Here is a 25577-nt window from a genome sequence, read left to right on the forward strand (position 1 = left end):
CACTGCTATACCCTCTCCATCGATTGGTGGCAATCCTCTCCCTTTCCTCACTCACGGCCCCAGGAGAAGGATGCCGTCTACCGGTGGCTCAGATGCTAATCCGAGTCTCCTGGGAGCAAAGGGAAGGATGGAGCCAGACGCTGGTGGTACCTGAGCCTATGGACTGTGCACATACACAGTTCCCACCGCTGCTGCATGAGGCCGCATCACGAGTAGTGGCACGTAAATGGTGCTCCATAAACATTCCTCCGCTCTTACCGCGCTGCTTCTCTACACTATTCTACCTTGGACAGTTTCATTACAGTTCAAATGCTTTGGTATAATCTCTTGAAAAATTTTTGTTTGGTTGGTTTTGGTTTATTTTTGTTTTTTACCTCCCTGCAAAGCCACTGTGGGTATTACACCCACACTACCTAAAATAATTCAGCAGAGATAATGAATATTCTTTTCTTAGATAGCAAAAATATACCAGTACCACCAAACATTGTTTTGTTACAATATGTATCATTACAATACCCAGACTGCTCCAGTAATCTGGTAGCATAGAATTTTGAAATGTTAACTTATCTTCTCAGCAAAAATTACAGCCACAGAAACGCCCAGAGTGTCATTGACAGCTCCATGCACGAGACCGATGTTATTTTTAGGGATGCATTTCTAGTTTCAAAATAACTTGCTCATCCTTCTATTTATATGGAAGTTTCACACTTTTATAAACCAATGTGTTAGCATCTTACTTGCCCTGCAACAGAATTCACTAAAACAATCTCACAAAAACATGAATTTATCTTTACATTAATGGAGAGATCTTTATCAGTAGACTCAGTCATACAGAAGTTCAATCATTTATACTATTCCAATTTTATGGTTAGGGCTTTTTTTTAAAAAAAAAAAATATTGCCAGTATACAATGAAATACTTTAAAGCACATTAACATCACCATCTTAACTTGTGAACCTCACAACTTTAACACTTATCTGTAAGTGAGAATTACTTCTGGAGCTACAGTTATCAGATGTAACAAAGGTTTTCGTATTTCTTCCTCCAAAGATTCTTCTAAAAAGAGAGAGTCTAAATTCAGTTTAGTGTGCACTTCATGCAAGTAAATTTTCTTCCAGACTTCTCAATGTCAGATTTTTCAGACAGTCCTAGCCACTTTAAAATACATGGACGACTGCATAGTAATTCTACTGTATTTTTGAACAGTGTGATGGACTACAGAGGCCTAGAGAGGTTTATTTAGCATTTATAATTTTTATTATTTACAGTGTCATAAAGCAGACTGAAGAATTGGAGATGCACAATTGAAAGTTTCTCAAGCATTTTATTTCATAACCTAGTGTATAAAACATACAAAAAAAAAAAGAAACCAGAAGTGAAATAAAGCAAAAATCTCTTAATACATTTTTTTTTCCCAGAAAGCTTTATCTAACGGCTCAGAAGCAGTAAACATTCAGCCTATTTAAAAATGGGATTCAAAACAATCTTCATACTTGCAGTCTGTGGAGTTATGAATCAAACGGACCAGGTCTTGATGCCTTCTTAAGAACTGTTTAGTTGCTGGAAGCAGCGGTGTTTGTGGGGCTCGGTTTTGTTTTTTAAATACCCAGTTCACTTTCAAGATCACAATCAGTTTTGATTAGTTATCGTCAGTGAAGCGAATATGTTTACTTGTTTGTTGAGTCTTTTCAAGTCTCATTCTTTCAGCTTTAGCAATCAACTGCAAACAGGAAAAAATTGCAGAAAAGATTAGAGGAAAGTTATATTGTTATGATTTTCTCTCTCAGTCATGAGCATATTATTCACTGATTTACCAAACTTAATTAAAAAAAAAAATCTGATCTTTTAACAGCTGAGCTAACCTGAACATTCAACCAAAAAAAGTTGAAGCAGTCCTGATATAGTTTATTTCAGTATTGCCTCAGAACCATCAAAAATAGTAAGGCTTCTCTTCAATCTCTGCACAGTGCAGCATCCTTCATTCCATCCCTTCTTCCTCCCAAGACGGCTGAAGAGAGCAAATTTACAACTTCAAAAATCCCAAAATATCGTCTCACACAGTAAGTTAAAAAAACCTACCCTTTCATTGGATTCATGCTGCTACTGATGTAAGAAAAACAAGGTCAGACCATTAAAAAATGCCTTAGGACTATTGTGTCATTTTCTATACTCAGCAAAGAAAAAAACAAAACACAACACAAATCCAGATGGGGGCCATCCTTCAGGCTGGCAAAACAGCACAATTTCTATCACAACCCTGCTGAGAATTAATCTCAAGAAATAACAGTGCAGTTTGGAGGAACAGTCACCCTAGGAATCCCTAACTCAAAACCCTGTCTGACCAGGGATTTGTTTGTTTTCAGTTACATTTTAGGGAGATAGCTTAAATTACTAGGGTACCTCATTCTCTGCTCCTGGCACAGAGAAGTATGAGAAATGTTCCTGCAGAACACAAATAACCTGCTAATTTTCAATTTGTATATTGTGTCTTCAGGCAGAAAACAAAATATTGTGAACAACACAAAAGCATACTTGGTTTTGAAGCAGCCATAGTAGAACATTCACAGATTAATGCACAGTACTACAATCACGTCATACTAATGCCCAAAAGCAATGCCCCATGAAGATTCCTTAACCATAAGCTAGAGCTCACTAGTTAACTGTTACATGAATAAGACAGAAAAAAACCCCACAAACCCACCAAAAAAAAAAAAAAAGGAGCAGCAAAGAACAAGTAGGCTGCCTAATCTGAATAAAAAGTGAGAAAGCAGGAAACTCCTGTCAGCCTAGGGACATCTGTAACACACCAGCATAAACCCACTTTAACTTATCTGATGGAGACGACTAAAACATATTAGCTGCTGCTGAAGGGACACTTGCTCACCAGACAGACCAGTAAGGAGTTTGCTAGATTTGAAAAGTTTCACATTTAAATCAAGTTATTTACTATTTATTCACATGACTGTGGTCGTGGTTATGTCCTGCAGACATTGCATCTTGTTCACAGGATTGAAGTACAGGGGTAGGCTGCTGCATTGATTATGGGGCAGCCAGGAATTACAGTCTACACTGATGTGTAGACTGATGTACACTGATGTACACTGTTTGCTGTGCTGCAATACAACTACACTACCACAGTTTTACTGATATGTCCCCTGCATCCCTGGGACATTTAACTTGATTACAATCTTTAACATGCTCTCAACAGTGCCAGGCAATAAGTTCTGGTAGATGACTTTCTCAACCATTCTCCAGAAATAAAACTGATCTAAAGAGGTAACTAAGAGTTCTTTTTAGAGTTTAACTCTTCTAATCCATTTATCACATACCAGAGAGTAAAGGTGACTAGTACAATGGTTTATTCGTTCAACATGTGGGATGGAGAATCACAAGGAAAGCTCTAAGATGTGAGCTGCCCAGTTCATACCAGTGAGTGCTTCTATACCAGCACCTCAGAATTTCCAAGAAGCCTCAAGGATTCCCATTTGGAGCTAATCAATTCAGTACCAGCACCTATTTCTAAGTACACCACTATTCATGTCTCCCAACAGGTATCCAGCCCTTCCACAGACACAAACTTCAGAGAACCAGGGAAAGGGGCTTATTTGTGCTCTGGAGTGGGAGCTCTCCCCACCAGCACACAGAACAGTAACTGGTCAGTCTTGCAAGGACACAGCCCTGGGCCCCCAGTCATAATCAGAAGAGAATAAGGTGGGCTGTGCCCAGGCATTCCCACTATCCTCCCTTCCCATATATCCTGCAAATTATTCCGCCCTTCGCAAATACCCAATTCTCACTTCCTCACCAAATGCCTTTCACTTCTACCATCACTCCCACCCTCTTAAACTTCCTCCTTTCCTTCAGTGGAAGGGGGTCTACAGGGTGTAAACTGGGCTCAGCAGCACCTCCCCCGAGAAGACAAGGACCCAAATGGAAAGCCTGCAGGCACTAACACTTTTGCTCTGTGAACAGAAGACTTTAATCAGTCCAGAGGGTTTAAGGCTACAGACTGATGAATTGCTTTAGGTCTGCATAAATTGGTACTGCCCCAGAGAAACGGGTTGTGGCAAGAAGGTTTTTAGTCGGTATCACTAAATCACTACAGTTGCTTTCTCATGCAGTTGAGCAGACTAAAGAGAACATGGATTTGGAAGGGGGAGCAGAGGGGAGGAGAGAGGTGACAATGAACGACCCAGCCTGGGGCAAAGACCCAGCACTGAACACCTTTTTAACTCCCAAGGATGGCTAGGCATTATTCACAAGCTCTGGGGAACCTTGATATCTAGTCTTTTTGGACATTTAGTTTACTCTAAGAACTATGTCAGAGAAAGTAAAAATCTCTACCACTTTTTTCTTTTTTTTATTTTTCCCTGGAGGGGAGGCATTACACCAGAAACCCTCTGCTGAAGCGACCATTAATCCTTGCCCTAGCACACCATAGCACCCATTGCACAAAAGCTGAGTAAGGCTATACTTTTTAGAACACATGGGAAAGAGTAATCTCAAACTGCCTAAAGTTACACTCTAAAGCATCTCTGTAATGTGATGCGGTCCATGCAGCACTATATATGTTCACTATTGCTATAAATACTCACACTGACATCACTGCAGCTACACAGCTTACATGAATGTAACTCTTAAGCCTACATTTAAACGCTAATCAAAGGAAAGTCTAAGATGCTGTCTATATTTTAAGTATAAAACAGCTAATAGGCAGATGCTCACGTTCAAAGAGATCTTGTACACGATTTTAAAACCTTTGACAGCATACATTGTTACAAGAAAGATACACTAACAGCATATTCAGCTGTACATGTTCAATTATGAATCATTATATTACTTTTTTTTCCCTTCCTTTTATTGTGACCTTCAAATAAGTCAACCTGTGAGTACTCTTACAAGAGAAGAGTTTTCAACTAAAAGGTTAAAATTAGTATTAATGAAAAGAGAAGGAAACACTTTTCCTTATTATCAGCCTATATTTCTGGGATACAGACAGCCAAAAAGTAGTGAAAGGGTTAAGCATCATTGACTACAGAGAGGCATTCTTTACTTGATGTTTTGCTTAACAGTGTTAGCATTTAAATAGTATTCACTGAGCTTTGAAGTTAACACCTCCCAGTGTTGCAAGGTGATGGGTAAGGGGGAGGAGTGGGAGTTTGCATCCTTGCTGCTGCTATTGTTAGGCAGAACCGAGACAGTTTATATTTGCAAGCCTAGATGAGGTACATTACTGGCCAATTTACACCAGTTTGGTCAACAAATACCAATCTTCAAAAGGTAAAGCAGAAACTTGAGAGCAGGGCACCTACAGTCCAAAGTAAAGTCAAAGGTGCCACCCGCACCTTTTGTTTAAAAAAGTAAAAGTACATTAAAAAAAAAAGAAAAAACGTGGCAGCACTCAGTAAAAGGCTTTAAAGCTGTACAGGTTTCATGTGACCTTACTGCTTATATATAAGAATAATGGCTAGAGCCAACGTAATTGTTATGCTTTTAATAAAATTAGATCAGTCGCTTCGGGAAATTCTTTATAGACATCTTTGTTTAAAAGGACCAAATTCATGTGTTGGCTGGATCTCTGAAAGAACATTTAGACTACCAAGACAATACCTGCAAAATATGCCTTGTACAAGACAAGGTTTTGACCCGCACAACTGCTGGTTTGTTAGGGCAATGTAGTATTTCTTTTTCATTATATATAGAGCAACTAGGACATTTTTGGTATTGTGTGCATCACTGGCAAGTCTAGCAAACAAAAATGACAGTAAGTCTCCAAAGTCACCAGAAAGTAATTAAGGTCAAATGATTCTGAAGTTTTGCAAGCAACAGCATAAAGAATCAGGTTAAAGTCAACTCAGAAACCTTATCTGCAATGTGTGTGAAGTAAACCCAGCAATAAAATGTCTGTGAAATACCCTCTGGCTCCTCTCTGTCAGGTAAAGGATCTGACTGGCTTAATGAAGAACCCTTCATGCCTGGAAGGATCTTCTGGGGCAGGAGTGGAGACTGCAGCCTGCAAGTTCATTGCAACACTCCATCAACCCTGTGGCCTCACAGGGGCACTGAGGTCAAGGTTGGAAGGAAATTTCCCTAGATGTGAGGCAGTTTTGGTCTGGAAGCTGCTTAGCTATGGATGCTCATGGTGCCATTCAGATTTGTCTCGATCAGGACACAGACACACTGGTGCACAGGCTCTTGACTACACTAGGAACAAACCAGCCTGCATCACAGCACAGAACTGTGCACTAAAAAAAAAAAAGAAATTGTGAGAAGAGAGATTCATTCTGAAGAAAAATATATTTTTAAATCATACTAGAGTATGAAGACAAAGGCACTAGAGTTTATCACACGAGAGCAAATCAAGACTACTTAACTTTTAATGAATTCATACAGACAGTTTTCTAAAGCAAAACCAGCTTACAAATTAACTTCATGCCTTCAGTCATGGACTTAACTTTCTCTGATTGTCTCCATAAAGACAAGCCTTGCATTTGGCAACTGGACTGGGACAGTCACACAGTCTGTTTTGTGGCTTTAAAACCCTGCTGCAAAGTCAGTAGAAAGTGATTTTACTGGATTAAATACAGAGCCAAAAGTTAAAGTATCAAGAACTGTAGACCTACAGAGAAACAAAGCCATATTTTCAACCATGGCTGTACAGGAGAAAAACTTGCAAATTACCTTCTCAGTACCCCGCTTCTTCTCTCGAGGCTGGTTAAGTTTAGCTTGTCTGTCCACTAGAATCTTCTGCCAGTAACGCTGTTCATTATCACCTTGAAAAAGAAATTAACATTGCAGTACATGGATAAAAGTATAACATAAGTGGAAGTAGTTTTTTCAGCTCTGACGAGGAAGAATCTTTTCTAAGATAAACACATGTGAAAATACCTGTGTGGGAAACCTAACAAGTATTTCCCCATCAGTCTTAAATGTCATAGTCAAAGAAGGCATTGCAGTATCTCACCAACAAACACCAAGTTGAACAAAGAAAAGAAAAACTCCATCCCAAGAAGCTTCAAGCTGACACTGAGGTCTCAGTTCCGTATGAGCTAGACAGCACTTGAAGCAAAGTCCTATGCATTTTATTATTTTTTAAGACAGGATTGCCAAGGTATGTGACTAAGTTTTCCTGAGCAGGGAGTTTTACAAACTTAACAAGAACTAAGGAAAAATACAAACACCACTCGCTACATGTAATTAGAAGAAGGAGCTCAGTTTTAGCTAAAGTTTCACCGTAGCACTTAGGCCTTTTGATTTACTGATGTATTCAACCTCTGACTAATTTTAAACTACTACCAAACAGGGAAAAAAAAATACGGTAAGAATGACTGAGATTATTTTGTTTCAGTACAGCCATTGTTAGAAGCAAACTCTGGGGACTTCATGGGCAGTTAGGAATACTTTAACATGGGGAGGAACATGAGAGTAAATAATTTTGCAGCTTTTTTCAGCTGCTGCTTTGCAGGAGGAAGCAGTTTGCCACTGTTTCATCTGGCTTGTGCTGTAACTACTATGATGGGAATTTTGTGATGTAATGGTGCACAGTCCCATGGGAAATCTCCAGTTACAGGGAAATTTCCAAGTGATCTCGGAAAAGATTCCCGCAAAAGTTATGGAATTAGTAATTAGAATTAGAAACAGCAATTTTGCATACTTTCAACCAGCATTATTTATACATACACTAACATTTAAGCATTACCATAGATGCTTAACATCTTGTCAGATGGAAAGCTGAAAACATTTAGGCAAAGTTGTAAGAAGTAAAATATTACTGGGAAAGCTTTAGTCCCTAGAGTAGACAGCATTAAAGATTCTTCCTGTATTCTCCGTATTCACCTCATGCAACCAAGAAAAGCTGAAATCCTTAGTGTGAGTCAGCTGAGCATTCTTCAGAAGCCTTTCCATTCTCATTTCAATGAGCCAGTTTGAAAAACAAAAAAAACCAAAACCTTAAAGACTACAAACGGATTGCTTCTACAGTGTCCTATTCACTCCCAATCTACTACTACACTCTTATATAAGGATACAAAACCAGACACTAATACACACAGGGCACACACCTGTAAAATGCCTTATTTCAAGTTGTTTCTGAATCTCTGGAACATAGAACACTCGAGACAAATCCATCTCCAAATGCCATTAGCAGCATTCAGTTAGTCTCTAATTAACTTTGATACTTTGAAGGTTAATGCTTCTATTATAGCTCTTCCTTCTGCAATCCTTAATTGATGTTTATGAAGGTTTACATCCCTGCATGCATGGAACTGGGCCCTATGTGAGGGTCTGTGCAGGAGTGTGGTAAAGTATTTAAACATGCAAGTGACAGAATCTCATCTGTATTATTTTATCTGGGGGGGTTGTGCATTTGAGATTTTTAGTGCATGTCTAGAATTTAAAAGTTTTATGAATAGAGTAACAAAGCTCCCCTCCTTATACCTTCACTTGCATAAGCAGGTTTCTCTACACCTGGAAAACTAGTCCAATCTAATATAAGATACAAATTTAGAAGAGCAGAGTAATTACAGAAAAAAAAAAAACCCACATAAGGACAAAGTTCCAAAGTAAAGCAGTAAAAATTTTAGTGTAAGTACTATTCAAAAGAGGTAGTACTCTGGCATAAGTTATTCAAGTTCCTGAAAAAAAGAAAGATTAATTAGAAGGCAAGCGCTAAAACCTGTCTAAGTGTATCCATGCTGTTACATTCTTGTCCTGTAATTTCACATATAAGTACAGTATTTTCAAGAAAAACGTCATTTGAAATGATTTTGCATCATCAGAATGTTATATTCATAGAGCTGAACTACGAATTACGTTCTACAGTCTATTGCCACTAGAAGTGGCATAAATAAATCAATTTAAAAATAACATAATTAAGTTGATAAAGACAAGGAAAATCATTCTTTTACTCCAAACAGTGGCATAAAAATCCTTATCATTTTACCTATTTCACTACAATATCAAAATAAGATGAATCTCAGACAAAAAACCAAGAGGCACTTTTCTCCAACCAAGCTATCCGAATATATCTATTAAGCTACTATGTGACACTCTCTCTAAGTACTTGAGTCTACTCCTGTACTACCATTAAAAAAATAAAAAAGAAGTCTTACCAGTGAGAACTTCGAATTTCCAGTTGTTTTTGATCTGTATTTCTTTGTACGATTTCACAACAGTCTGTGCATCCTCAGGAGTATTAAAACGGACATGACACTCTGTGTCTCCCTCCAGCATGTCAACGTAAGCAACATGAGCCAGCACTGCCAAAGCATTCTACCAAAGCATGTGAGAGAACACAGACCATAAACAAGACTTTAAAATACGAAAAGAAAAAGAGTGACTTTTCGACCATTCAATTTGTAGGTCACTGACATTTTCAAAAAGGTCATGAAGTAGAAGGCAGGAACCAAAGTCTTTCATTTAATTAATGAATCTCTTGTCAAATAGTTTTGAATTAATATATTTTCCTAAGAAGGTTACATCTGAATTCTGATTTATGAGCCTACAACACTTATTTATCTCCCATTGTGCCATCCAAGAACAATTTAAAACAGTAATTCCTGAAGATGTTAATTTTTTGCATCAGTAATTATCCATTTATTTCAATACTATATCTGTATGGACATTTTTAAAAAAGAAAACTAATTTGTGTACTGTAACATTAATATATGTCTATCCAACAGAAAAATACCTAACTTCATTCTATGCATGAATTATATAAAAGCAATTTCATTCATGACAGATTGTTTGAGAAATGAGTAGTAGTAAAACAATCCTTCCTGTCTTTATGGAGTGATCTCTGCCTGAACATTTGCACTAAGAGCTGAAGGAAGAAGAGTCACACATGGTCTTTCAGACGAAGTACTTCACTTGTAATACCTGCTGTTAGGAAAATTAACTAAGACCACACATTCCTAGTCAATTTTGTTCACAGCGGGCAGCTCAAGTAAGATGCTTCTATTCAAGAATTACACACTGCTTTTAACCCTCCACTACCAAGGACAGCCTTAAAACAAAGCTTAAGTGCCAGTACTGTAGAGATCATTTGAGTGCCGAGGAAAGCTACTTTCCACTCTTTACTCTGGTATCCCAAAGTCATGCCTACATGGAAAACTAAAACTCCCCAAACAGCTTACTGGAGTTGGCAAATATTATGATCTGAGAAGTGCCTTAATAGCAAAACATCACAGTAGTGAAGTAAAAAATTAAAATATCAAAACAATACTAAAACCACTCTGCATAGACCTTTACAGTGTGTGGAAGTAACTAAGCCTGACAAAAATCAGAAATACAGATCAATTCCAGAAGCTTATTAAGAAGAAAAAAAAAACCCTACATGCATTGCTTTGTGGTAGTGTTTGCTGAAGCTTTGACAGTCCAGGAACTGGACTTCACAAAGGAAAGTTTTGTCAAAGAGTTATGCCTTTCAGAAAAGCAACTTGTACAGCCAGGAAAATCTAGTAAGCATCAAATACAGTTTGCAGCTTCCAGTGCTGACCTGCAGAAGAGCTGGTGTACTCTGAATGTTATTGTTTCTTCCAACTACAGTTGGATTCCACAATTACATGTCTCTCTAAAAACCTTGTCTCAATTGTTTGCTAGCATTTTGTGAAATATTTTGCCTAGGTACTTATTATGGGGACAACGATATGATCAATAATGGCACAGGACACCCCTACCTTATTTTGTCCCCCTTTACTTTCATAAAACATTAGTTTTCCCTAAAACTAAACCAAAAGTTGTAAAATACATATCAAACTATGTTTATCTCCAGCTGCTGTGGGAGCAGTCTGCTTACCTCCTGACCACAATATGTGAAGTTGTGACACAAACTTAAGACAGTAAGGTGTACACTGCAGGCAAAGGGGCCCTTAAAGGTTGCAGTGACTACCACCACATTCTCTCCTTGTCTCCAGCACTCAGACAACTGCCTACAAATATACCTAGGCTGATAAGACTGATTAAGTTGAAACCCTATCATCAGTTTGTTTTCCATGAGAGAGACATCTCTCATCTTGCTTAGATTTATTTATGCACGCACTAAACTTCAAACACTTGCAAGCAGCCAGTGACTTCAAATGGACTACTCAGCTATAAATACAGGGAGTTTGGTAAGTCATCCCAGAACTCCCATTTTGAACCATCCTCTCATTGTCCGAAGTGCCCTGAATATTTATTCCAACGTGAGTTAAAGTTGTTTAAATTCTTTCCAGTTGTTATTCATCCAAAAGTGCAGTTTGTGAAAGAAAACGTGCTGGGTCACATTCATGGAAAATTCAGTATCTGGAAAAAGCCTGTTATTCGCTTTGGAAAACTTAATATTGCCATTTCATAGGATGCACCTTAAAACTACTATTTTCCTTAAAATAATATATTCTACTTGTGTGACTTGCATATAATGACATGAAATAAAATTTAAGTTAAACATTTTATTTTTTTTTAATTGAGGAAAAAAAAGGAAATGGGTGAATGAGTCTCTCACTGAACTGGAGATTTTGGAATTGTGACATTTCTTATTGGAAAAAAAAAGACAATTATTTCCTAATGCAGAGAGCATTTTCTTGCCCCTAAATTCCTATTAATGATAACACCCCCAATATACTATTACAGATTTCTTGATCTGAATTGTGCCAGAGTGACTGGCACAATGACAAATACAGAACACTGCACCCACTTTGTCTTCGACTTCTCTTTTCAAACTGGAAAGAGCTACCCATCCTCTACAGCATTATTTATTTTTGTCACTGCTTTCATTATAAACTTGACATTGGTTGAAGCACTCTAGCGGCTAATTTTCGCTTTGAAACATCCTTTTTACCCTATTTTGCCATTGTAAAATCTGCCATTAACAGGTACTAGAGAAGAATCTGTACACAGCTACTGGCTAAACCAATAAAAAAGAAATCAGTAAGACTTGTTTAAATGGTATTCCATATTCAAACATTTGGGGGGCACTGTAAGAGGAAAGGCTAACAGTTACCCTGAGGTTACAAAGGCATTACCTTGATCTGCTTCCTGCCCGGCAGGGGCTCAGTGCTAATGATCTTCACAATTACTCCACTCACAAACTGGGGCCCCGTTGTGGCTAGTCAATTTGAAAAGCGGGGAGGTGGGGGGGAGGAGAAGAAAAAAAATTTTGTATTTATTAGTTCGACAAACTAAAGATGCTATGAAAGTACACAAACAACATCATGCACAGAAGAATTGAAAAAGAGGGCAACAAATGCTGCTAACACAGATTAAGCCTTTTTTTTTTTTTTTTTAAATCTAGGATCAAGGCTGTTCACAAGGTAAAGTCAACATGAGTAAAATAAGTGGGAAAAAAATAGGTCCAAGAAAAGAGTCTCAGAAGTTTTTACAGCCTACATGGTCTTCCTATACGAGTATTTCATATTCTATGGATTACAATTAATAGTTGACCCCTCAATTCTAAGGTGATCAAAAATAAGCAGACAAGCATTGCAATGTCAGTACTGAAATTAGTGAAGTGTCAAATATCTAGAGCAAAAAAGAGCAATTCTGTATCTGAAAAAAACTAAGGAAATAATTACAAACCTACTTTGCACCATAAAACTGATTAAAAACAAGTACAAGCCATTTTTGAAGGCTTTAGAGAAATTGTTTTGTAAATTGCTGCAGGCATAGCTGAACCTAAGCAAATCAGGCCCAGTTACATGATGGAAAATGCTGATTCTTGTTTTACTTTTCTGAGGCTTTTAAAATTACAATTATCTAAAAAGATCCTTAAATTTAAGAAGTGCTATTGGAATATGCTGAAATCACTTGCTTAATCTTAATTTATACAATCCCTTAGTCCCAAATCTATCTAAATGAGTGGAATTTGCTTTTAATAATATTTGACATTTAGAGAAAGCACTAGCATTACAGAAAATAAAAATATTTTGCAATGTTTCTAGAGGACCAGTGTCTTAAACCACTTATATTTGTATACTAGAATCATGAAGAAAAGACAAAAAACATCACAAAGAGGATTACATCTGTCATTTTCAGATTGAAGCTTTTTCTGTGCACAAGTTTCAGTTTCCATCTCTCCCACAGGCTCAGGTTTGATTTGAGACATTGTTTTCTTTAAGGAGGCCATACTGGCTTTTTGAAGGGTCAAATATTCTTGCTTCAAATCCATCCATTCAGTCCTATAAACAGCAACACAGGCATAGGATGTCAGTTGTAAACAAGAAAATAATGTTTAGAAACTCAACAATAACTTAAGACAAAACAAGCTGAACTTGGTGAGCATTCTTACCATTTAGATATGTTCCAGTACTTAGGTCAATTTGAGCCTTGTCAATGGCTGCATTTTTTTTTTTTATTTAGCTTTTTAATATTTCAGGCAAGTTCTAACAAGATCAACCTATCATACAAATAGAATGACTCCCATATTTGTTTTACGTATTTAGAAAGCATATAGAACAGCTTGGTCAACTGTGTTTTCTTACTGGAACTACACTACAGGCACTAAATAGCATAGGCGCTAAATTCAGAGTTAATTCAGACAGTGAACTCTGAATTCACTGAATTAGTTCAGTGAACCCGCTCCTGTGTTACTATATTAAGAATCAGCCATTTATTTTCTAGAAAAATCATTGATAGAAAATCAACAACTGGTTAAACTCACCAAAAACCTACTGAGATAAGAACATTCCTTACTATTCAAATGCATTTTGGTTAAAAAATACCACCACATGGAAGCAATTTATATATTTACATACATTTAACATGGAGATGTTTCTGCAAACAGCTAGAGCTTTGCTCCACAGAAACACAATGCCTATAGTGCCACTGTGAGAACGACTCATTGTTACCCTAATCTGTGCTATCAAACAAGCTGATAGAGGATTTTTAAAGAGGAGGATATCTTGTGGTAATGGTTTTAGCTGTTAACATTGACAACTGTATACTTCAAAAAAGCATCCAGACTCACCCAGGATCATACATTCTCAACAGAGCAAGGACATTAAAATAACAAAAGACCCACGTAATGATTCTTAGAGATAAAAAGGCAACACCATTCCACAGCAAGGTATGGTATAAATACAAGCTCAAGGAGGTGCTTGTTAACCTGATTCGAAGGAAGAGAAGACCATGGGGAATGACTCAGGCAAGTATTTGCAATGCTTATGCTCTTTTAAAACTTCCCCCCCCCGTTTGCTATAGCTAACTTAAAATAAAAACTATTTCTCTGTTTGATGCAGTAGCCTCCGAATCTCAATGGAAGAAGACAAGCAACATTGATAGCTACCGTGTTTGGTTTGGGTTTTTTTTTGTGGACCCCTTTTACTTTAACATGGAGGTGCTTTCTGTGATTTTAAAAAAGTAAGTGCTTCCATGTTTTAGTAGAGGTGAATCCTGATCGCAATACTGAAATACCATCCCGGATTTTTTCTTTTTCCATACACTTCAGTTGCAAATTTTTTTGATCCGGGAAAACAAGAAAGAAGAATTTTGGCTGTAACAGATAAAGGCATGCTTCTCCAACAAGAACCAAATGCAGCAAGTATTACTGAACAAGATTCTTTTTTTGGGTGGCCTGTGTTAAATAATTTTAAGCAAGTTTCATGGTTTTTAAAAAGGACTCCCTTCGCTTTAACATGGAGGTACCTGCTGCCTAAAAAAAGTAAGTGCTTCCATGTTTCAGTGGCGGTGGATCCTAATTTTCTTAGTTTCTAAAAATTATCTACAGCTTAAAGATGCCTACTTATAGCATTATACGTGCATGGTTTTATTGTTAGAATTCTGTGTATACCATAGGGTATGGTTTTATTTTGGGGGGGTGTTGTTGCTTCGTTGTCTGTTTATTATTTTTTTTGTAGTTACTAGTTAGTTTCCACATAAGGATCCCCACAACTTAAATGTGGATGTACTTGCTTTGCTCCCGAATAGTAAGTGCTTCCATGTTTTGGTGATGGTGAATCCTTTTTTTCCTTAACTGAAAAAACTTCCCTCCTTTTAGGAAATATATCAAAACAGATACTGAAAAAACATACTGCAATGCACATGTACTCTGTGTTAATGAAAGCACAATTTTGCATCCAGGTATAAGCACAAGATGGCAAGGACCCCCTCTACTTTAACATGGAGGTACTTGCTGGATGCCTAAAAAGTAAGTGCTTCCATGTTTTAGTTGTGGTGACTCCTAAGAGCCCAACAATTGCAGACATCAATATTGTTAAATTTCTTCAATGCCATGACTTGGTCCGTAGACAAACTACTGAGGAACTGTTTGTTATTTGCAATTACTGGCACACAGAACTACAAGCAGAACTCCACACAGCAGTAGAAAACTCCGGTAATTCAACCTTTTAAGCTACAGGCTAATACTGTTGCTAATATGCAACTCTGTTAAATAAAAATTGGAATTGCACTTTAGCAATGGTGATGGCCTGTCAGACATACAATCATTTAATTAAATACTCCAGACATCCGAAACACTGTTTAGAAATGGATTTCAATAAAGTATGCACAATTAGTGACTTTGTTTCCTGTAACTGACAATAGTCCAGGAAATACAAGATACCACACACTTACAAATGCCCCAGGTTTGGAGAAAAGGCCAAAAGTTGGATAGCTAAAAAAAAAGCTACCGTAAGGCCAAAAAGGCCATCACTACTGCTTTTTGTAATTAAAACCACAATAAAAAAACTAAATGCAAAATTGTAATTGCCAAGCTACCCAGACATTTAATTTAATACATCATTTGTGACCAAGGAAGCTGAGCCCACCCAGCCTGTGCCTAATCCTGGACTTGAGTTGGTCGATACATCAATTGGGAGAAGTTGGGATTCTTCGCCTTGATCTCACTCGGGGTCAGGTTTCCTTTCCACCCACCCCTCCTCCCTGCTGCTCATTAGAAGATGTTTCATAACATCTAATATGCTCTTCATTAGATGTTTTATGTAAGCACCCCTTTAAAGGCTGGATGCTTTATGCCAGCCCACCACTATACAGGCAAATGAATTATTCTATGTGAGTACCCAGTACTGCTGAGAAAAAAAATAATCAATTAAATTAGTGAAACTATGGAAAATGCAATGGTCTCATGCTACAAAAAGGCTATGAAGCATCTATAATAGATACCTCCCCATCCACTAGGTAAACCATAAGCTAGCCCCATAGCTTAGTTTCATAACCTACTTGGAGAGTACTCTGAGTGGAATGACTTCTTCACCCATTTTGTGTCTTTCTTTGTGCTTCTTCTTGTGTTTCCTTTTAGATTTTGAAAGGGATGTGTCTTTTTTATCTTTGTCCTCTTCTGCAGAAATGTCTACATTAGAAAGTCCAAAATAAAAATGTTTAGTTCTAATATAACAGGTATTATAGAATAAAGCCTGAATGAATATTGCATAGTATTGTTTACTTTGTTATAAAAAACAGTTCAGTGAACTGTTTCTCAACTACCCAGGTTAAGTCTCTAATCAAGGATCCTCATCAACCAAAACGTGATTTCAATGCAGCTTTTAATCCCATCTATTCCCTTTTTTTTTCCTTATCTCATGTAAGAAACTGGGATCAGCTTTTTGTTTAATCTTACTTATCTAGACTCTTATACTGTCACCATTTGCATAGGCTGTTTAATCCATACTTTTCTTCAGTGAAGTTCTATTGATATTGAGTTCTTTGTGAACTGTTTTTACTTCTGATGAGATTTACCTGCTTTAGTGTTGAAAGTTCTTTCCTGTTCTCCATGCAACTTATCTCCCTGTAATGACTCATTACCAGGTTTAAACTTTACTGCAGGGAACAACACATATTCCTTAGCTGACTTTGGTAGGCCTCCACCCTATCAACCATTTTTCACCTACTGACCCAAGCAGAACAACGTTTTCCCAGTTAATTCTTCAGGCTTTCAGAGAGAAATTCAGCATCTGAATATTTCACCAGCACTTGAAAGGGTTACTCAATAATCATTAATCCAATTAATAAACCTATCAGCCTCCAAAAGTCAGTTCACAAATGAATTTGTGTTACACAGATATTTGATACATTTCTTACTGCTTTCTAACCATGTTCTTTGCAATCCCCCTTTCCCCACTTGCTTGTTACCCTCTAGAGAATCAAGATTCCTAGTTACTTCACTCAGGCCACTAAAAATCCTATTTCAACTGCAAAGAACACAGCTCCTTTAAATCGAGCTTTTCTCCTTAACTAGACTTTCCCCTTATTACTAAGTCTGCCATTTGATTTCATTCATGCATATAGATCATGAAAGTAATTAAAAAAACATACAATGAACTTTACCATTGGAATCCTTCGGAGCTTCTGTTGTTTCCTCTTTCACAGGATGAACTTCATCCTTTTTAACAGTTTTCTTGACTTTTGGGGTTGATGTCTCACCATCTCCAGAGCTGGTTCTTTTTCTCTTCCCTGGCCTGCTTTCCCAAGGTCCCTCTGAGCTTTCTGTTCTGTCCCATTTTCTCTTCTCTCTTCTTGAGGGCTGCCTGTGAGTCTCAGTTCCCTCCATTTCTGAACACTCCGATGAAGTCCTATGTCTTTTTGACTTGGGTACTTGGTCTGTTGTAGCGTTGGTGTTTGATTCCTTTGTCTCTACAGCTGCCTGTACGTTGCTCTCTTTCTTGATTTTGGATTTCTTTTTTTTCTTCTTTTTCTTCTCTTCTGTATTAAAAATACAATATTTAAAACTACCAACGATTAAATACGAGATCAGATTAATTGACCTAAGTAAACAATCACGATACCACGTCATGATAATCTGGGATGTTAAATGAAACGCCTGTCTCTGCCATCTCTAACTACAGGAAAGATGCAATACATTGTCCCAAAGTTCCTCCTAAGCATTTTAAGCAGGAGAGAAAAAAAAGGATAAATAAGACACTCAGTCCCAGAAAGTGTGAAAGACCTCTAGGTCACAAGGGTAGCTTGACTACAGGATTCCTGAAGTACTTACTCTCAAATTAAAATGGAGCTAGAGTTATTTGTTTCTCCTTAACAAATGCACATTTTCTTGTGTCATCCCTTACTTGTCTCTGAGAAGGGATACCTTCCTCCTTCCAGGCCATATGACAAAGACAAGAAAATAAAAAGAGACCACCAGTTTGTATTCCAAGAATAAAAGGAGATACTCAGCCCAATGAATCTATCATGTTATATAATGAACAACTATTGGCCTACTAAATTAAAAAACGTTAACTTAACCAATCTGGAAAAAAATAATTCTATTTTCAATATTGTCTACTTGCTTCAAAGGTGTCATAGGCAAGATGCAGTACAAAGCAGTAAAGAGTATCTTAAGTGGGTTTTAAAAGCTTGGTTTTTCTTTTTTTTTTTGTCCTAGAAGTTACTAATGTAACAAAGAACTAGTGATAATAGTGAGGAATTTAACATGACTCATCATTAAGCTTATGAAAAAGACAGGAAGATGTCTGTAGCTTGGGAAAATGTATTATGTCATCAGAAACAAGGAAAAATGGTTCAGAGCTCAAAGTGGCTACGTAAACTTGTAACACTGCTAAGTTATAATAAATAGTATATACTGGAAACACGCTCAATTCAGGATTCATTTCTCAGACAATATCCTCCAGGTTTTTACGAGTCATTATCAATCACACAAGTGGAATTGTAAATATACTCTAAAAGGTTAATTCTGCTATAGACTGCTCTGCTGAAACAGCAGGAGTTCCAAAGAGGAAAACAGACAAAAATCCACTGTTTTCATAGTTCTCTCACAGAAAGTTACAGCAGAGAGAACACCACCACCGGGTTTGCTCTGAAATGTGTCAGATTATCACAAACTCACCTGAACAGCACTCATGTTTATGTATAATTTTGCTCTCTTTCCTTTCAATATTAAATATTTTTAAAACAATGTGTAAAATTTTTCTTTTGCTAATGCTAAATGTTCCAGATAATGATTTATTGTACAGTCTGAAAGCTGCTCTGTCAGCCTAACTGGCTAATGGTGGTAGCTTGCAAAAGAGGAAAAAAGAAATCAAGTTCATTATCAAGGAGGAAAGCAAATAGGTAGAAGTTTATGTATCTTAGATTTACATTTTCATTCTTAAGCCTATATTGGCCAACAAACAAACAGCAACATCCAGTTTTATCAAGTTTCTAAGAAATGTGCAATTAGACTACAGTAACATAACAGTTCAAAATTCTCTCTTCAGAAGTTGATGCACAAAACACTTTGCATCTTGATCCCATTAACTTAGTAACACTTACCTACTACACTGCTGTTACTTGTATTCAGTGTAGGGACAGGCTTATTCTTTACAGTTTTGGGGAAAATCCCAGGTTTCCGTGGCGCTTCTTCTGGTGGATTATTCAAGAACTTAAAAAAAAATTAAATAGTAAAATCCACAAGCCATTACTAAAAAAATATTTTCTTTTTTAAAGAAACAAGTTAAGAGCAACAATCATCTATTCATTCGAGAAATATGTAGTCTCTCATGACTCCAGAAGTATACATTGTTCTTTCAGTGGTATGGTGGGTTTTGTGGGTTTTTTTTCTTCTTCTTGTGGTTTGCTTTTTAAGTGCAGAGCTTGCTTGATTTCATATTATTAGTGTGATATTTTTATGCATGTTATCTTTATGCTATTGAAAGGTAAATGGTTTAAAACTTTCAAATTACATTTAAATGCAGAAAATCAGGTATGGTACGGCCATGATTGTCTGATGAAATTTATAGCCATTGTATTATTATGCAGAAATCTCTCTTTCCATAAAAGATGCCAAGAGTGGCCAACCAAACTCTTAAAAAGAAAAAAATACCTACTATGCTTCCACTAAGTCTCCAGCTTATTAACAGAATTACCCTTCTAAAGAATCATGGGATTGATTGGAGTTCTTGGGGGAGGAGACATAAACATAACTCCTGCTAAGTTTTTAACTTGTTATATTTTAGGAATTTCTCTAAGATTCAGTAGGTGAACTAGTAAAGACTACACCATCTAGATCACTGAGTGACAATCAGGAAGAATGTTAACAGACCAGAGGCACCATTTACTCACCTCAATAGCTTTCTCTGCTTGCTCTTTAGTTTCAAATTCAACAAAAGCAAATCCCTTTGGATCACCAGTAGTTTTATACCGGGGGATACTAATATAAACTACATTACCACACTTCCCAAACACCCGCTCAATCCAGCTGTGATTGACATTTTTGGGAAGCAGCTCCTAAAAAATAAAAAAAAAGGAAATCATTTTCTCACTACAGTATTACCATTTTATCAGATGGTTTACTACATCTTTTAATTAAAAGAAATTGTCACCAAAATATATATTTAAGTTTGATGTGACAATATTTGAGAAACTTTTTTTATTTCAGTAATTATTCTTGTCAAGAAGTCATAGTATTCAGGAAGTAGAAACAGCGATCTGAAAGCAGGTATCTAATCATTCATATACCTCTAGCAAATTTATTATAATTTAGATGTTTATCTTCTTCCCGTAACAGACACCAAGACCTCACCTGCAGCTGTATCTTTCCAACATGAAATATCTTTGTAAATTTAAGACCTTAAAGCAAACATAATTCTGCATTGTCTAAAACTATCCACTTCAAAGCACATGAATTTTATTTTTTTGTTTAATTTTTGGTAAGCCAGGTATCACAGAATTCTTGTAGGTCAGTAAAAAGTCACTACTCAAACTGATAAATCCCTGCCAGTAACTGACATTTTAAAGCTTAGCAGTTAGCGCTTTTGGCCTAGTTGATGAGATGTAGCAGAAACTTTTAGCCAGCTTCTTGAAAAATAACACTAACTTCTTTTTATTTCTACGAACTCTTTAATACAGCAACATATTTTAGCAGCTTGTAGACATCATGTCTCAGTTCCTAGGTATTTCCCTTCACCTACCTAAGAGAAATCCTGTCATACCAATTTCAAAATAGACCCAACAGCACACCATTAAAAACACTATTCTCAAACTCATGCCTAAACAACAACGGAGATTCAGCAATACTTCGTTATTTTTTTTTCATTCCAAGTTAACTGCAGTAAAAGGTTTTCCTTGTAGGAAAACATTGTTTACCACATTCAGGTAGAAAACCATTTTTGCATTAACTTTGCCTGCCTAAGAAAAATGTTTCATTGTGGTTTTTGGTAGAAAGCTGAAAAGCCAGGGGAATGGGTACAAAACAATACTGTACGTCAACATGTAGCTTAAGTTCAAGCCTATAAAAAAAGTTACTAATGGTAAGCTTAGAGAAATTTAACGAAAACTCCCCCTAAAATAAATGATATTGTAAAAAATGTGAATTGATGATGTTGCTATTCCTTAAAAGAAACACAACTTTAAGTCACAATTCAGAAATAAAGCTCTGACTTCCTGCATAAATTCAGAAAACATGCTACTGTTGGAGATAATCCTCCACAGTGGAGACTTCATCTGTAACCTTTGTATTAATCTTTCTTTCACATTCTCCAGAATGAAACAAAACTTACTAACTCCAACTAGTTCTGCTCCCCTCTTTTGCTATCTATGAGTCATTTAACATGGCTTAACATTTCCACAATTGCAATATAGAAGGCAGATACCTTGTAAAATAGTTTATTAAAAAGGAAAAAACCCATCCTTAGTATTTTATTAAAAAGGAAAAAAACTTACCAAGACATACCAGTTATCTATTTTGGTCTTACAGAAAAGCTTAAAATGAAAAACCATTTAGCTATTTATTTAGGCAATGTATAGACTATGTAGCTCATTAAATTTGGAATATCTTTTCCAAAAATGATACAGAAAACATATTTGAGAAGTTCTAAGCAGTCCCTGTAGTCATGTTAGGGAAATCCAATGACTGGCACACTGTACTTAGAAAAACAAATAACCTTTTCTGGGCTCTTGTTAAAGAATGCAATGATGAGAGTAATCCATCTCCGCTCTACCTGGATGGGCTGGCATTTTGGGCATGATTATGTACCTTCATCACAGAAAGCTTGGTGCCTGCTTGAAATCACTAATTCATCTGCTAACAGCTACAGGTATATACCTAAATTGACATTAACTACTGGAAGCTTGCTTTAGAGGCAAAGGGAATTCCACACTGGCTTCAATTCCATTTAAAAATTGCACAGGATTTTAATTAAGTGACAGTTCAACCATCAGATCTCATTCCACACTACCACTTAAGTGGTTCAACAATATGACAACAGCTGTTCCACTCTGACACATCTGAAATATCACATTGATATGTGGATTTTTTCCAGCGGCACAAGCTATTTTCATTAAAAGAAATGAATGATTCAGTATCAAGGTCACAGGATAGGGTGCTATTAGAAGGATTTTTTTTTTTTTAAAGCCTCCTAAAAATAAGACTCGCTCATTTAAGTACATTCTGCCTTTAAAAGAATGACTTTTGTATGTTATAAAACCAGAGGCACTTGCATTAACAGATTCCAAAATCAGATTGTACTTTCTGAAGTATCCCTGATTATCTTGCAAACTCAGACAGATTCTGTTTGATAAAACTAATAAAGTTATTATTATAAAGCTTTGACTACATCACTAATCTGAAAACGTTTCTTGGTAGCAGTGTTGCTCCTCTAGTGGCATTAACTAGAAAAGCCCAGTGAAAGCAGTAATAGCTAAATGAAAGTGCACCTTTACTTACTACAATATGCAGCAGCTCATTGCTCAGCATTTAAAATGATATAAGATGGTACAAGAAACTGGCGTACCAAACTAATCCCCTTCTTGCCATGGTCACTGCCAGCGCTCACCTGGCCTTTATGTAATTTACTTCCCTTACACACTGCACAACAGTAGTCCCTCCCTGCATTAAAAAAAATACCGATGGACAGATACATTTCCAGTACAAAAATATTTACTGCATGAAACATGTACCTTAACCCCACTCTATGGGCCTTAGGTTCAATACACCTGTAATGCATTCCCCTCTCTCACACTGTCCTTTCATTTTGGAGGGAAAACAAACAAAAGAGACAATCAAATTCTATTAGCTTTTACGCTTAATGTAAAATGTTTCTTGTACTAAATCCGTGATGTCCTCAAAGAAAATCAATCTTCTAATTCTGATAAAACTATGCAGCCACTTTATGTTGGTTTTGTTGCTTTTAATACAGTAAACAACACTATACAATTAGATCGTCACAGACAATACACAGTGGAGTTTGCACTTTTAAGGATTTAGCAGCAAGAAAGTTTAAAATAGTTTCCATAGTTAGAAATAAAGCATTCTGCCTGAGACAATGCATATAAAAGTACATCCTTACCACATAGACTGTACGACTATCCACATCCTTTGGTTGCTCACCCAGAGGTTGGCGTCTTCTGATTCTAGTCCCTTCTAAATCCAACTAAAAGTAACGAGAAATGAACAAGCATTTTTCATAATATTATTGCCTACTTCAGTACCTCTATCACTATTGCTCCAGTATCAGCAAATACAAGAGCGAAATATTACATACCTCTACAACAGATGAACTTTTAACTGCTCGAGCTATCAATTTCCCATCAGTAGTTAATTTTTTCATTTTGTTGAAAGAAACAAGAAGTGATATATCAACATCTAGGGATAAAAAAGGTGCAAATGATGAAATAGGGTTAATCTAGAAAACATTAGTTATGTTTTCTAATCTGACATTAAGACTGAACTAGTATTTTTGTAAAACAATCTGCAAGTCTCAAGTGCCGTATGTAACCATGCTGCCAAGGATTTACAGAAATTTTTTACCATCAAAATTAAAGTTTCAAGTAAACCTATGTTTAATCTTCTTTTGTGCTAACCTTTATCAAAAGGAATTTTGTTCCTTTACCTCCCCACTGATAACTATTGTCTTTGAAAAGAAAGGAAGAAACCCCCCTTTCTGATGTAGTTTTACAACACAAAAACAATTTGCATTGAAAACATGCCTCTCCTTCAAGTACTCAATTAAGTGTTTAACCCAGCCTTCCCAACACAAAAGAGCCCCTGCTAGCACTTCAGTTGCGATGAGTCATGCTGCTAAAACCTTGACAGAAAATTATGTAGTATTATTCTTAATAAAAAAGATAAAGATTCCCAAGCTCTAATATCTCTAGAAAATGTAGCTGAAATTTTATTCCTCTGAAGGCCTTTTTTTTTTTTAAAGCTGACTTGATGTTCAATGTAATTGAGGACTATACGAAGGTTAGACTTCTCACACAATGCAACTGGACTAATGATTTACACTTCAAATAAATATGGACTCCTTAAGAAACTAAAAATAAGTAAACACTTCTGGAAACTGTTTTTTTTGTTGTTGGTGGTGGTTTCATGGAAAAGGACCACCTCTTTTTACAAACATACCACAACAGTAGTCCATCTGCCATTCTGATAGATTGCATTTAACACACAGGCACTGTTTTTTAAAGCAAAAGCATACGAGTCACTGCAGCTAATCTGTAAATTAATTTCTTCTTTAGAAACCAGCCAATAGTTTCAGAACTAAGTCCAACTTCCTACTCTGAAATCAAATTAACCATGTCAAAAATCAGCTAAACAGAAGAGACCCACAGTAGCCCTACACGCAAATACACATTTTATTAAGATACCGCCCTTGTGCAGCACACACACACAAAATTATCTATATCTAAACTGCAAATCCAAATGACATTTTAATTTCTGCATATATCTACTCTGCAAGTCAAGTACTCTATCTCCAAGGCAAAGTTCTCCTTGTTTGCTTGTTCTTAAGATTATACAGAGTTAAAAAAAGAAAATCAGGTCTCCCACACAGTCATTTCCACCCTGGCAGATGCCTTTAACTTACAGTTGGTGGTAAAGGAGATAAGAGAAACACTAAATACAATTTATAAAAACTAGTAGCAAGCTCTGCCTCCTGAGCTGCTAATTCTAATGCCGGTTTCCAGCATGAAACTACTGTTTATCCCAGGAGTAGACGTGAACCTCAAAATAACTTTTAACTGTCACCAGCAATACAGTGAAGAAAAAAGTTAAACATATCTGTTTAGTGAAATACAGTGAAAATAAACTTACACCCATCTCTGGACTTTTCTATTTGTTCTCGGAGAAATCTATCTTTGTGGAGATTAACATCACCAAACCAGAAATCCACTTGTTTCGCTATATCTGCAAGCACCTGTTTAACCCTTGACCTCTTTTTTTTCTCTCTCTCCTTTTTCTGTTCAGTGCTTTCTTCTTCCATGGCTTTGTCTCTTGGAGTTTCAGTCTCCATTCCTGTCATTCTGTCAAGTGAAAGTTAAATATAAGCTTTGAGAAAAATTAAAAATATTCTCATTTCAAGGACTAATAACTATTGTTCCATTAAAACATTACATTAAAAACTTCACGCATCCCCTGTGGGACTATGTACCATTCATTACTCGTAGCGCAGAAAAATACAAAACATACAGAAGATGAGGAAAATATAAGTCTAAAAAGCAGACAATTTCCCTCCCAATAAACCCATCTTCTTAGACTTGGGAAAAAAAAAACCACCAAAAGCATTTGTTCTCCACTCCCCATATCTTCCAGTACAAACCATTAGAAAGAACACACAAAAAACCCAGAGCACTGTACACTTCAGAAATTACGCCTTTTATGTAGAAGGCAGAGCAGGAAAAAAAACCCAACTGTACATAGAAGAAGAACTTCTATATAG

At 36.6% G+C, this 25577-nt stretch overlaps 1 protein-coding gene across 1 annotated transcript in view; it reads right to left on the bottom strand.

Moving 5' to 3' along the window:
* Nucleotides 1–1304: 1304 nt before the first annotated feature.
* The window catches only part of LARP7 (La ribonucleoprotein domain family member 7), a 28305-nt gene continuing 4032 nt past the window's right edge, over nt 1305–25577 (bottom strand). Inside the window, exons 2-13 of the mRNA XM_014960937.1 lie at nt 24953–25161; nt 23403–23503; nt 23208–23291; nt 19984–20148; nt 19195–19303; nt 17254–17628; nt 16150–16279; nt 12994–13151; nt 12000–12082; nt 9111–9270; nt 6682–6773; nt 1305–1720 (exon numbers count right to left, since the gene is read on the bottom strand). Of these exons, the coding sequence (XP_014816423.1) occupies nt 1640–1720; nt 6682–6773; nt 9111–9270; nt 12000–12082; nt 12994–13151; nt 16150–16279; nt 17254–17628; nt 19195–19303; nt 19984–20148; nt 23208–23291; nt 23403–23503; nt 24953–25160 (1746 nt within the window). The 5' untranslated portion in view covers nt 25161 and the 3' untranslated portion in view covers nt 1305–1639. The remainder of the gene's footprint in view (nt 1721–6681; nt 6774–9110; nt 9271–11999; nt 12083–12993; nt 13152–16149; nt 16280–17253; nt 17629–19194; nt 19304–19983; nt 20149–23207; nt 23292–23402; nt 23504–24952; nt 25162–25577) is intronic.

This window comes from Calidris pugnax, unplaced genomic scaffold (assembly GCF_001431845.1).
Source record: "Calidris pugnax isolate Ruff unplaced genomic scaffold, ASM143184v1 scaffold573, whole genome shotgun sequence".
NCBI lineage: Eukaryota > Metazoa > Chordata > Aves > Charadriiformes > Scolopacidae > Calidris > Calidris pugnax.